Source organism: Dendrobates tinctorius, unplaced genomic scaffold (genome assembly GCF_039654945.1).
Source record: "Dendrobates tinctorius isolate UK_male_01 unplaced genomic scaffold, ASM3965494v1 ptg000030l, whole genome shotgun sequence".
Lineage (NCBI taxonomy): Eukaryota > Metazoa > Chordata > Amphibia > Anura > Dendrobatidae > Dendrobates > Dendrobates tinctorius.
Genome location: NW_027361698.1, coordinates 45053052 through 45067383, shown reverse-complemented (window position 1 = coordinate 45067383; position 14332 = coordinate 45053052). Strand labels below are relative to the sequence as shown.

The following is a 14332-nucleotide window of genomic DNA, read 5'->3' as shown; positions in this document are numbered from 1 at the left end:
CTGATGAAGTACCAAAAAGGGAGAGCGGCAAGAAAGGGCCGCTAATTCTGACACACGTCGGATGGAAGTAATGGCCACCAGAAAGGCCACCTTCCAAGAAAGGAGGGCAAGGGAAACATCCCTGAGAGGTTCAAAAGGAGGACCTTGCAGAACCCCAAGAACGAAATTAAGATCCCAAGGATCCACGGGCGCTCGGTACGGAGGAACCGTGTGAGCCACACCCTGAAGAAAGGTTTTGACCTGGGGCCGGGAGGCCAGCGTCTTCTGAAATAAAATGGACAGTGCCGAAACTTGACCCTTCAAGGAACTGAGAGCAAGCCCCGCATCCAGCCCTGTCTGAAGAAACGCCAGAACAGAAGGAAGCGAAAAAACCATGGCCGCGATGTCAATGGCCTCACACCAGGAGAAATAGGCTTTCCAAGTACGGTAATAGATCTTGGAAGAGGAAGGCTTTCTGGCGCGGATCATGGTATGAATCACTCGGTCAGAGAATCCTGCCCGTTTCAAAACCTCGGTCTCAACAGCCACGCCGTTAAATTGAGCGACCGAGAATTGGGGTGGCAAATCGGGCCTTGCGACAGCAGATCTGCCCTGTCGGGAAGCTTCCAGGGGGCATCCGCGAGAAGGTTGACAATGTCCGCGAACCAAGACCTTCTGGGCCAATTCGGGGCGATGAGGACGACTGGAATCCCTTCTGCCTTGATTTTCTTCAACAGCTTGGGAAGAAGAGGCAGGGGAGGGAACAGGTAGGGGAGCTCGAACTGTGACCAAGGAACGGCCAGAGCGTCGGCGCCCACTGCCAGGGGGTCCCGAGACCTGGACACGAATTGTGGTACCTTCCTTTTGAGGCGAGACGCCATGAGGTCTACGTCCGGGGTTCCCCACCGACGGCAGAGCAGATGAAACACCTCCGGATGTAGGGACCATTCCCCTGCCGCGAGACCCTCGCGGCTTAGAAAATCGGCGGCCCAGTTGTCCACGCCGGGAATGTGAACCGCGGAAATTGTTGGAACAAAGGTCTCTGCCCATTGAAGAATTCTGGACACTTCCGCCAGGGCTGAGACACTCCGTGTCCCCCCTTGTCGGTTGATATACGCCACCGCTGTGGCATTGTCTGTTTGAATCCTGACAGGCAGGCCCTTGAGGCGCCGTTCCCAGTGGACGAGAGCCAGAAGGATCGCTCGTATCTCTAGGACATTGATCTGCAGAGCTGATTCCGGAGTCGACCATCGACCCTGAACAGTGTGATTGCGGAACACTGCACCCCAGCCGATGAGGCTGGCGTCCTTTGTGCCAATCTGGGAAGAAAGGACCGCCCCGAGAGAATGAGGGGAGACGTCAACCACCAGTTGAGAGACCGCTTGATCCGGCATGAAAGACGAACCGGACGATCCAGAGATAGAGCCGACCTGTTCCACCTGGACAAAATGGCCTGCTGGAGGGGCCTGGCGTGAAACTGGGCAAAGGGAACTGCCTCTATTGCTGCCACCATCTTCCCCAGAATCCTCATGGCTGTCCTGAGAGATGAAAACCGTGCGATCTGTAGTGATCGGACGCCCTGCTGCAGGGAAAGAATCTTGCCTTGTGGGAGAAATACCCTTGACCGACGAGTGTCGAAAAGGCCCAGAAACACAAGGCGTTGAGTAGGGATCAGACAGGACTTTTTCCGGTTGACGATCCACCCAAAACTGGACAGGGTGTCTAGAACGATCGCCACACTTAGGCAGGCCTGATGAAAGGAGGGAGCCTTGATCAGAATATCGTCGAGATACGGAAAAAGAACAAGACCTCTGATCCTCAACAAGGCCATCAACGCTGCCATAATCTTCGTGAAGACCCTGGGAGCGGTGGCGAGCCCAAAAGGGAGCGTGACGAACTGATAATGTTCGTGGTGAATCGCAAACCACAGGAACTTCGGATGTCTGGGAAATATGGGCACGTGTAGATAGGAATCTTGGATGTCTATGGAACACATGAATTCCTGCTCCTTCATGGAGGCTATCACCGAGCGAACCGACTCCATCCGGAAGTGGCGGAGGCGAACTCTCTTGTTGAGTAACTTGAGATCCAAGATGGGTCGAACCGCCCCGTCCTTTTTCGGCACCACAAACAGGTTTGAATAAAACCCTGTGAATCGTTCCGATTCGGGAACGAGCACAATCACCCCGGAGCTGAGGAGAGAGGCGATGGCCGAACCGAACCCCGGGATCAAGGCAGGATCCCGTGGCGGATGGGATGGAAGAAGCGATCCTGTGGAAGAGAAACGAACTCTATTTTGTATCCTGTCGATACAACCTCTCTGACCCAAGCGTCCTCTACTGAGGCGAACCAGACGTCGCTGAAGAAAAGAAGTCGACCTCCCAATTGGAAGGGACCCACGGAAGACCGATGATAGTCATGCGGACGTAGACCGTCCAGATCTAGATCTGGGTGGTCTTCCCTGGGAAGAGTGGGACCGCCAGGACGGAGTGGGCCTGAAGGAGACCTTCTTTCTTTCCTGACGTGCTTGTGGCCTTTGCTGGTTGGAAGGGTTTTCCGCCGCATTGAAACGGCGGAAAGACCGAAAGGGACGGAACTGACGCCTTGGAGGAGGTCTGCGAGGCTTGGATTGGGGGAGAAGAGAACTCGTACCTCTGGTAGCGTCCTTAATAATCTGGCCCAATTGGGACCCAAAGAGATGCACTCCTTGAAAAGGCAGATTAGTCAGACTTTTTAGAGGACAAGTCCGCCTGCCAGGCCTTGAGCCAAATTGTACGTCGGATTGCCACGATGTTGCTTGACGCCTGAACCGCGCAAGATGCGGCATCCAAGGAAGCAGAAAGCAGATAATCCCCCGCATGGGAAATCTGATTGGCGAGATCGGCCAAATGCTCCGGTTGTGCCTTATCCAGAATGCCCTGCCGAAGGTCCTCTGCCCAAGCGGATATAGCCTTTGCTGCCCAAGATGAAGCAAAGAGTGGACATACCGCCGCAGATGCCGCCTCGAAGGCAGACTTTGCTCGGGATTCTATGATTCTGTCATTAGAATCTTTTAGAGACGCTACACCCGACAGCGGAAGAACAGTATTAGAGAGTCTGGATACGGGAGGGTCCACTGAAGGAGAAGCGGCCCAGTTGTCCGTGAGCTCTTTAGCGAACGGATACAGCACGCCGAGACGCTTTCCTCTTTGAAAGCGTCTAGTCGGATCTTCCCTTTCCTTGGTAAAAATCTTCCCAAACTCGGAATGAAAGGGAAACACCCTGAAAGGTGTTTCCGCCCGTCTGAACGAAACCTCCTGATCTGAGGATTTCGCAGGGGCGTCAGGGATGTCGAAGGTATGGTGAATCGCGGCAATGAGGTTCTGCACCGTAACCTTCATGTTCGCATCCTGATCCGAATCCAGCTCTAAGACCCCTTCAGATTCCGAAAGCGCTTCACCTGACTCGGGAGAGGAGGCCCGAGAGGGAGACTGCTGGGGAGTATGGGGTGAGGTAGGGCGAGGAGAGGACTCCGCCTGGAGATCCTGCCTGGGTCTCTTGCGACTGACACTGGCTGGCTCAGATGGGACGTCCTGGGACGTGCTAGGTCCCGCAGAAGCTCCCAAGGGCAACTTATCCAGAACGGCTACTAGGGACTGAGACACCTTGGTGAGGTCTGCCACCGACTGTGATAGGGAGGAGGCCCAACCCGGCAAGGGGGGCTCACTCACCCCTGGGGCTATGGATGGCTCCTGAGCGGCGTCGGGCTGGATTGGATTGCTACAGTCCAGGCAGAGGGGAGAGGACTGACCCCTGAGGTCGTGCCGGAAGGTTGGGGGACAGAGGGCGGAGAAGGGTCAGTCTGCCGTGCAGAGCTACTCACGGTCCGGTGTCCCCAAAAGCGATGCTGCTCGACCTGTCCGGGGATGCAGATCAGGGAGAAGTCCGGCTGGCCGTCCCAAAGAGGCAAAAAGCTGTTTGCAGAAACTGCTCAGGGGCTGGGGAGCGTCTCCAGCTGCGTCCGGCTGGCAGGCTGTGAAGATGGCACCTGCCTGTAGAAAAGCGCGGGTCCCGGGGAAGGGGAAGGGCGGAGCTCCTCGCAGGGTTAATAATTGCTGCCCTCTAGCCATAATATGCTGGGCAGGAGAGGGAAAGGTGGGGGGAGGGCCTGGGGAGAGCGGGAGAAGCCCGCTTAGAAGAAAGGGGCGGGGGGCGTGGCCGCGACGCTGCGGTAGGCCCGAACACAAGCCGGGGCCTAAATTAGTTGCGGCGGCCGCCTGTCAGCAGGGGGTCGGCGCGGAAGACGCGTCGCAACACCGGGCCGCGTCCCTGCCCAGAACTGCCCGACTCCAGCTCTACCCCTGCCGAGATGGAAAAAAGGGGGGGAAGCGCAGAACGAGGCCCGTGAAGACCCGGGGCCTGCATGGATGCGGTGACCGTGGGGGGATGCGGAGCGTGCAGGGACCCTAACGTGGTCCCCCTGGCGACCGCTCCAAGAGAAAATGCCGGGGGAAGACTGACATACTCACCCAGGCAGGGGGCCTTACAATAAAGGTACCTGAAAATCCCACGCTGTCTGTCTCTATGAAATCCGCGCCTCATCCAACCTTCAGGCTCTGGTAGGCGAGAGGGTGGGAGGCGGGGGGCAAGGACCGTCCGTGCGGCTGGCACCTACTTGTGCGAGGCTCCTGGTCCTGCTGCGGAGACCTATGAGGATACGGGGTGGCAGTACACGCCGTACTCATAGTCTCTTTGTGGGAGTACGGATGTGACTGTTCACTCCGAATCCCTCCGGAACCTGCAAAGAAACGACGCACACTGAGGTAGATATGGGTCTAATAAAAGACCCGTGTCCACCTCCTACTGACACGAAGCTAAACTGAGGAATTTCCTGCCGGTCGGTGGGGTGTATACGGCGGAGGAGGAGCTAACCTTTTTTGTGCATAGTGTCAGCCTCCTAGTGGCAGCAGCATACACCCATGGTCTCTGTGTCCCCCAATAAGGCGAACGAGAAACATTTCTTTTGCCACCTAGGAGTCATTTTTTGTAGCGATTTGGCAGAAGTCGAATTTGCCAAATCGTATGGATTTTACAGGGAAATCTGTTTGGCAGCAAAGCTATTCTCCGTGAATAGAATGACTCTGGGGTCTCTCTAAGCCCCAGAGCATATTAAAAAAAAAAAAAATACTATGATCTTCACTGTCCCCTGCCGGGTCCTCTCTTCTTATCACTGCCACAAGTGTTGAAAACCTGTGTCCACTCCTGCTAGGCCAGGACTTCCGGCTCTGAAGAGGTCCCGGACGGTTCTACACATGGGTATTTTGCAAGCATGCACCCATCCCAGGCTTCATCAGAGCAGAAGCCAAGGCCTAATAAGAGACACCAGGGGATTTCAGTGCTCAAAGCCGGATAACAAGTTGCAATGAGGACTGGATGGGGACAGCAAGGAGCGGAGGGACCTAACAGGTGACTGGCAAGGTGAGTATAAGTATTTTTTTTGTTTTTAACCTTTTGATGGCCCTGTATGATTTAGTGGGCAGAAGAGAATTACAAAAAAATTGTGGCTTTTTGTAAAATATGAGTAAAATACAATTCCACTAGAATAAATTATCTTGTCTCTTGTACTGATCATTCACTCTAAAAAATTGTTTAAAAAGGGCGCCGGTCACTTGATTCATGCTGCCCAAACGACGTGCAGCATGAATCAGAGTCTGGAGGCACGCTCCAGTGGATTGATAGGGCTCTCCCTAGGTATACACCTGCCAACCAGTGCAGGGTGTGGAGAAGCAGGCCAGGGAAAGGGTGAACAGGATGGGCAACCCCTATTATTCTCTCCCTGTAGTCCCTAGTAGGCTCTTAAAATATATGTGGCTGAAATCATGCAGACAGGCTCCGATTCAAGTTGCCCATGGTTTGGGCAGCATGAACTGACTGACAGGTTTCTTGACAGATTTAAAGGGAACCTATTTGCAGTCCCAATGGGGTAAAAAAAAGTCTAAAGAATGAAAGGCTGACGAAGCCCGAGGGAGAAAAGGAAGAGCACACAGAGAAAATGCTGAGAGTGCTAATGAAGAAAAAAATTGTTAAAAATGCCGGAAATAAGTCACGTCATGGCTAGAAATCATTATTCTTCAGGTACACAGACAGGCCTATTATGAAAATTACACATTAATGGGGTTACTTGATGAAAAAAAAACTATCACATGTCCACAGCTGATAACTAGAGTTGAGTGAATATGTTCAGAATCACTGAATCTGAATTTGCCATATTCCAGCCGTATCACCCTATTTGTGCTGAATTTCTGTTTCCGAACTTATTCGTTAATTTCTACTCCCATTGACTTTGATGACGTTCGGCGAATAGTGCAAAAACAATATTTGCTGCCGAAAGTAATCGGAACAGAATTTTGAAAAATTCACTCGACTCTAGTGATAACATATTGATCAGTGTGAGTCCAACTAATTGAAGCCTGCACTTGTAGGCAGAAAAATAAACTCTTATCCCAGTTAGGCCTCATTTACTAGTCAGTGTTTGAATGCCAAAACCAGGAGTGGAACTTAGTGAAATACTACTGAAAGATTGACACCTGTTGTGTGTTTCGGAGACTCCTGGTCTTGGCATTCAAATACTGATGTGAGCATCAGAATGTTTCAGCAAAAGTCATTCTATTCATTCTCTATGGGGCTGCCAGAAAAAGCCGAGCGCAGTGCTTGGCCAGTCCATACAGTGTGAATGAAGCAGCCATCAAGCATGCAAATTGTCGCTCTATTCTAATGGGGATAAAAGTGCCTCTATCACGTATAAAAGTTGCCAATTCACTGCTGGTCCCAACTATCAGACCCCCACCAATCTTTACGCCATCACCAATCCTGTGCTTGTTTTCACTTGACAAACCCTTGAAAGGCAATCTGTCACCAGGTTTTTGCCACCCCACTTCCGAGCAGCATGATGTACGGGAAATGCTGAGCTCTGCATAACGCCACCCACACCTCTGATTGGCGGCTTTCTGTGTACACTGTGCATAGCCAGAAAGCTCCCAATCAGTGGTGGGGGTTTTAGAAACCTCATGAATATGGAGGATTATATGGCATCATCTTTACTAGTCATGTAGTGATAATCTTACCAAAACCACAGCAATCAGACCAGTAAGAGACAATTCACTGGAATCAGGGTTTCTGTCCCTAAATCATGCTGCTCTCAGATTAGGAGGCAAAAACCTTGTTACAGATTCTGTTTAAAGCTCAGAAAATTCATGCACAAGAAATGAAACGTTTCGACCCAGTAACTCATTAGTTAATCGCTAAGGGTACGGATTTTTAAAAACTAGACAACTATTTAAACATAAGGCCAGCCACAAAAAATTACAGGACACCTTTCCAAGTAAATTGGAAATTTTAGAATACATTGTGGATCCGAGTTTGTTAAGGGAGGAGAATGCTTGTATCATACTAGATGTCTATTTTGGCTAAGCAAGGGGACGGTCCGCAGTGACAATGATCAGGTTTTACAGGTAGGTTATATAACTTCTTAAGTAAAGGTAACTTACCGAGCCGTTACGGTTTCAGGAGGCATAACATCTGGCACATAGTGGACCAATGGGGAGGTAAAATGGCCATCAAAAATCTTACAGTCAGTTTGTTCTTCAACCTAAATATCAGAAATATGACATGTGACTCCATACTAATGGAAGGACCAGCCAAAGAATTCTAGCAGCAATTTGCTAATAGGATAGGCTGCCAGGAGAAGTCTCGTCTTTACCCTAGGTTCTTAGGAATGTGTTGGATACCTTTACTTTAGGGATTATGCTTCTCCACTATATAGTACATGCAAATCTACCTAATTCACAATGAAGCAGATTCCCCATCACAGACAATGTGATCATTCTACCCATCACTGACCGGATACAGTAATTGCCTAATCCCGCCACATTAACAAAGACTCCGTACACCTGTTACAATTCATTAGGACTCATCAGGATTTCACATGTCACAGCTCGATTCATAATGGAAGCCATGACAAGCCTAAATGAAAAAAAATATATATATTAATCTCTAAAGAGTTCTAGAAGGCATGCAGCATTACCGTGTCAATTTGCACTGGATAATCTTTTGGCACCAGGTTCTGGCATTTCTCTCTGTTTCCAATGATTTTTCTAAATTCGAATAGCCTTTTCACAAGTGAAAATTAAAAAAAAAAAAAAAAAAAAGTTGCAATTATATTACAGATAGACAATCTTCAAAGCAAGTAACTAGTGACAAAAGAGTCAATTCCACAAAATTCCCCAGCACTTATCTGCTCTTAATTTTAACAAACATCAAAAAAGAAAAAAAAATCTCAAAATATGGTCTCCACTTATATTATCTATCAGGACATGTTCACACATTGCGCTTTTCAGTTTTGTTTTTTTCTTACACATGAAAAAAAAAAAAAAAAAAAGAGGTTTTCTTTCTATGTGTAAAAACACATAGCGTTTACAAATCACATTCAAACTGTTTTCTGTGCGTTTGTTTTTTTGCCACGTGCCTCTTCATGACCGGAGCTTTTCTTGGTTTTGCGTTTTCGTTTTTTGCTCCCCTTCTTCTCAGAGCCATAACTGTTTAATTTTTTAGTCAATATGGCCTTGTGAGGGTTTGTTTTTTGCCGGACAAGTTGTACTTTTGAACGACACCATTGGTTTTAGCATGTTGTGTACCAGAAAATGGGAAAAATATTCCAAGTGGGGTGAAATTGCAAAAAGAAGTGCAATCCCACACTTGTTTTTGTTTGGCTTTTTACTAGGTTCACTAAATGCTAAAACTGCCCGGCCAATATGATTTTCCAGGTCATTACGAGTTCATAGACAACAAACTTGACTAGGTTCTATTTTATGTAAGTGGTGAAAAAAAAAAATTCCAAACTGTGTTTAAAAAAAATAAAATAAATAAATTGCGCCATTTTCCGATACTCGTAGGGTCTCCATTTTTCATGATTTTGGTGTGGGGTGAGGGCTTATTTTTTGTGCGCCGAGGTGACATTTTTAAACATACCATTTAGGTGCCGATATGATCTTTTGATCGCCCGTTATTGCATTTTAATGCAATGTCACAGCGACCAAAGAAACGTAATTCTGGCGTTTTGACTTTTTTTTCTCGCTACGCTGTTTAGCGAGATCAGGTTAATCCTTTTTTTTATTGATAGATCGGGCGATCTATCAATATGTGTATGTTTAATTTTTTTATTATTATTTTATTTTGAATGGGGCGAAAAGGGTGTGTTTTGAAATTTTTTTTTTTTTTTAATTTTGGCATGCTTCAATAGTCTCCATGGGAGACTAGAAGCTGCCACAACCTGATCGGCTCTGCTACAGAGGAGATGGTCAGATCGCTTCTATATAGCAGATTTACTCACTTGCTATGAGCGTCGATCACCGGGTGGCGCTCACAGCAAGCCGGCACTGACAACTATAGAGGTCTCCATGAGACCTCTGGTTGTCATGCCAATTTACCGGTGACAGGCGATCATGCGACGAGGGTCACCGGTGGGCGGGTTTCCGGCCCCATGGCTGGAAGCACGAGTTAAATGCCGTTGTCAGCGGCATTTAACAGATTAATAGCTGCGGGTGGATCGCGAATCCACCTGCGGCTATTGCAGGCACATGTCAGCTGTTCAAGACAGCTGACATGTCCCGGGAAAGATGTGGGCTCAACACCAGCGCCCACATCAAAGGGAGGGAGTCCGATGTCGGCGTACTATTACGCCTGACGTCGGAAAGGGGTTAAAGAGCAACCGCTGTTCTAATCAGAAGCAGCCGCCATGTCCTATCTCAGTAATAAGACAGTCTGTCCTCACTGACTACAGATTTTTACCTCCGAACTGAGAAATTTGATAATGACGGATCAGTTCTGGCAGAGACAGAAGCAGATGTCTGTGATAATATATTACAAAATTATTTTCAAGTGTACTATTGATTTAGGAAGTACAAATTAAAACGACGGTTACACTTTAAGTTTTTGTTGTTTTTTTTACCACTTCACACAAATTGATTAAAAAATAGAAAAGATTGGTTTAATGGATGCAGTCACAGCATCAAGGGTTGTTTTTGCACCAGCGATCATGAGAATGGAAGCTATAAAACCTCACTGAAAGGAGCCAACATATAGCGTGTGAAAAAGTCACTAGTAAGGTAATAGAGGGGAGATGTGTCACTGTGCTTAATGGCGTCAGTGATAATAAACCAGAGTATTTTCCTCCAGCACACTACATGTTGTGAGGCTTAAGTTAAAAGTGCGTAATGGGCTGGTTTTAGTAGATCTTCATAGAGCGAGTGGGAGGAGGTCCACCGTATCTCCACATGATCTTGACATCACACAGGTCCTGTCAGGACTCTGCATGTGATCAGTCAAATGATGGAGAAGTCACATGGTCTTGGGTTTACACAACTGGGCTCTAGAGGCAGTCTTTGCTCAGCACGATTAAAGAGATGATTCTCCAGTGGTTTGGGTCTTGTGGAGGAAAGACTAAACCTGTGTTGCTCCAGAGCGGGATGTTACCCGCCATCAGGGCATTACAGCCCTTACTGCTGTATGGGGCCCGGTGAACACTAGTACAGAAGGGGGCCCCGCTCCTGTGCTTCTAGTCATCGCGCCCCAAGTGCTGTGCGCAGCGGCACGCCACGCACACATTAGCAGAGCCGCCACAGCGGCCATCATCAGAGCTGCCTGCAGAAGTGGAAGCGCTGGCTGAAGAACCTGTGGTGAGAGCACTACAGCAGCTGCATCTTTGCCGCAGGAGCGCGGCCAGGTAAGAAGAAAGTTTTTTTTTTAATTTTATTTATGGAAAGAGGCCAATATGTTTCCCCCATGTGTCTACATCCTGCCAGGGCAGATTGGAGGCACTTGGGCAGATTGGAGACACGAGGGGCAGGATGGAGAAGGGGCATGATTGGAGGCACCGGGGGCAGGATAGGAGACAGATCTTGCAGGCTCATGGGGCAGGATGGATACGATGGAGACAGATGGGGCAGGATGGGGAGATCATATAGGGCAGAATGGATACTCATGAGGGCGGGATGGGAGAACATATGGCTGAAGCCAGGAATGAGACACACTGCAGTGATGTATTTATTTTATTTTTGAGTATACTGCTTTAAATGGGGGGCGATCCTGTTACTGTGTAGAGTGATACTATGTCGCCTTTTTTTCTTCATGTGGTGTAATGTAGAAGTTGGGAAAAAAAATAAGTAATGTGTTCTGCAAGTGGAGTTCTAGATAACTGTTATTTCCTGCAGAGACAAGCCCTGGCTGGAAGAAGTGATGGCAGTCTGTGCTGGATGAAAGATGAAAAGCAAAGATGAAGGACTTCACCTAGAGACGTCACTGGTCAGTGTGTTACCCGTACACTGACACTATACACTGTATACTATATACAGAGGTCCTGTGTATAATGTCACAGTGATCACTGTATTACTTATACATTATATACAGAGTTCCTGTGTATAATGTCATTGATCACTGTATTACCTGCACACAGACACGGCATACCAAGTACATATCTCCTGTGTATAATGGCACTTATGGTGATAGCATTGTTTTTGGGTTTTTTTTTTATTACTGATCAGTATTCATTCACTATGTGGTGGTAATATGTGGTCTGGACATGTTGTTGCAGTATTTGTCCCTTGTATGTGCTATTATTTGGTCACTTTGTGGTGGTAATATGTGGTCTGGTCATGGTGTGGCGGTATTTGTTCCTTGCATGTGATATTATTCGGTCACTGTGGTGGTAATATTTGGTCTGGTCATGATGTGGCGGTATGTGTTTCTTGTATGTGATATTATTCGGTCACTGTGGTGGTAATATGTGGTCTGGACATTGTGTGGCGGTTTTGGTTTCTTGCATGTGATATTATTGGTCATTTTAAAAATTGAAAAATAAATAAAAATATGTCTAAATTGTATTGCATATTTTAACAAATATTTAATAGGTTACAGTAGAGTAGAGCTCGGCCAAAAGTGTCTACCATGTTATGGTGGCGGTTTAAAAAAAAATAATCTTTTGACCAAAAGAAAAGCTGCCGGCTATATGTGTGATCTGGTGATGGGAACTGTTAATGTGTGATTGGTGAGATGTGGAGTTTTTCCAAGAGAGAGCAGTGGGACTGTGGACAATTCGAGGGGTGGAGGCGGGGCTGGGGTGGAGCCTGGGCGGAGTCTCAAGGGGGCCCCGAAAATTTTGCCAGTATGGGGCCCTGAAATCTCTAGTGGCAGCCCTGCCCGCAATCCATGGGCTGTGTTACAGCATTGTTTTCTTTGTTGTTTTCCTGTTGTGCCCAAAGAGTTGTGTTTACTTTCCACTTCTAGTTGGTTTATGCTGCCATATAATAAACAAACTGAAGACTTAAATAGACAGTGTTCCTGTTTTTCCTACTTCCGTGTACCGCCACTTGAGTTTAATTACCACAAGTGCATGTAAAAGTTTGGGCACCCCTGGTCAAAATTGCTGATATTGTGAACAGTTAAGCAACTTGAAGATGAAATAATCTCTAAAAGGGCTAAAGTTAAAGATGATACATTTCCTTTGCATTTTAGGCAAAAAAATAAATAAATAGAGATATATATGTATATCTCTCTCTCTATCAGGGGACGTGAAGAAGCATTAGCAAAACACGTGCTGGGGGTCTCTCATCCTCTGCGTCTGTTGCAGGTTTGTTTTCCTTGTCTTCTCATGCCTTTGTATTTTATCTATCTGGCCTTTCTGAGAATAATTCTTAATTAAGATTCCTGTTCATGCCCCTACTACTGTTTGTCATTTCACTGTGGATATACCATTGGTTATTTGATTGTGGGTATATATTTTGGCCATATGCTTAGGCACTATACACTTTATATTATAATTTTATTCTGAATTTTTTTATTATGTATATTTATATACATCACCACTACCGCTGATATCTTCAGTGTTTTTTTTTCATGCCTTATTATTGTTTGTCACTTGACTGTGGTCATGTATACTGTTTGTTTGTGAGGCACTTGCATTTTGTAAAATAACCAATGATTATATGGATTTTTTGTAACTACTATTATATATCTGGTCAGACTTTCTTTAGGCTTTTTAATAGACTCTTTTTAACTTTCCTGTTCTGACATGGTAAAACAGGAAGCGATGCCTAATTATTTTTAATTTGTTCTGTCTACATTGAATTTATCTTGAATTTTGTAATAAAAATTTACTATGTGTTTTACATAGCTCAGGTATTCATTCCTTGTTGGTTTTCAAATAGTGATTTATGGATGAGCCCCTCTTATTGTTTGCACCTTCTTGGGTTAAATGGTTAGTACATAGTAGCACGCCCTTTAGAATGTATCACAGCTGTAAACTCTTTATAGCCAGCCAAGAATCCTTCTATTCTTTGAGGGATTTTCAGCCATTCTTTCTTGGAAAATTCTTCCAGCACTGCTATTTTGAGGTCTAGCTACAGATTTTGAATGATGTTCAGATCAGGGGGCTGTAAGGGCCATTGTAATACCTTCAGCTTGCGCCTTTTGAGGTTATCTATTGTGGATTTTAACCTGTGTTTAGGTTCATTATCCATTTGTAGAAGCCATCATTATTTCAACTTTTTTTTTTTTTTTACAGATCGTGTTATGTTTGCATCAAGGATTTGTGGAAATGTCACTGAATCCATTCTTCCCTCCACCCGTGAAATGTTTCAAGTGACGTTGGCTGCAATAAGCTTGTTTAGATGTTCTTTGCATACTTCTGACACTGAATAATATGGCAAGTATGAAGGAGAGGTTTTCTACTGATGATTCTTCCATGAAGGCCATATTTGTGCGGGTGTCTCTGAACAGTAGAACAATGTATCACAACTACAGCATCTGCTAAATCTCTCTGAAGATCTTTTACAGTCCAGCGCGGGTTCTGATTTGCCTCTCTTGCAATCCTAGCAGCAGTTCTCACTGAAATTTTGTTGGTCTTCCAGACCTTATCTTGACCTCCACTGTTCCTGTTAACCGCCATTTCTTAATTACATTTCAAACTAAGAAAAGGGCAACTTGAAAAATCTTTGCTATCTTCTTATAGCCTTCTCCTGCTCTGTGGGCCTCCACCATTTTCAGAGTGCTAGGCAGCTGCTTAGAAGAACTCATGGCTGCTGTTTTTTGGCACAAGATTAGAGGAGGCTGGGTTTTTTTATAAAGCTGGGAAATTTGCATGACCTGCCCTTTCCTAACACAAGCCATAACCCTAACCTGCTAATTAAGGTCTGAAACCTTGGTCAAAGTGATCAGTGCACACAAATTTCCAGGGGTGCCCAAACATTTGAATCGACCCATTTTCCTTTTGGTAATTTTTAAAATGTAAAAAATTAAATACCAGTATTTTTTTTTTTTTTGC

General features: G+C 46.4%; 1 protein-coding gene across 3 annotated transcripts in view; it reads right to left on the bottom strand.

Annotated features, from left to right (window-relative positions):
• The window catches only part of ABHD18 (abhydrolase domain containing 18), a 65234-nt gene that overhangs the window by 41239 nt on the left and 9663 nt on the right, over positions 1-14332 (bottom strand). For all 3 annotated transcript variants that reach the window (XM_073572067.1, XM_073572064.1, XM_073572066.1), the window contains exons 3-4: positions 8042-8126; positions 7506-7606 (exon numbers count right to left, since the gene is read on the bottom strand). In XM_073572067.1, coding sequence (XP_073428168.1) covers positions 7506-7606; positions 8042-8126 — 186 coding nt within the window. The remainder of the gene's footprint in view (positions 1-7505; positions 7607-8041; positions 8127-14332) is intronic.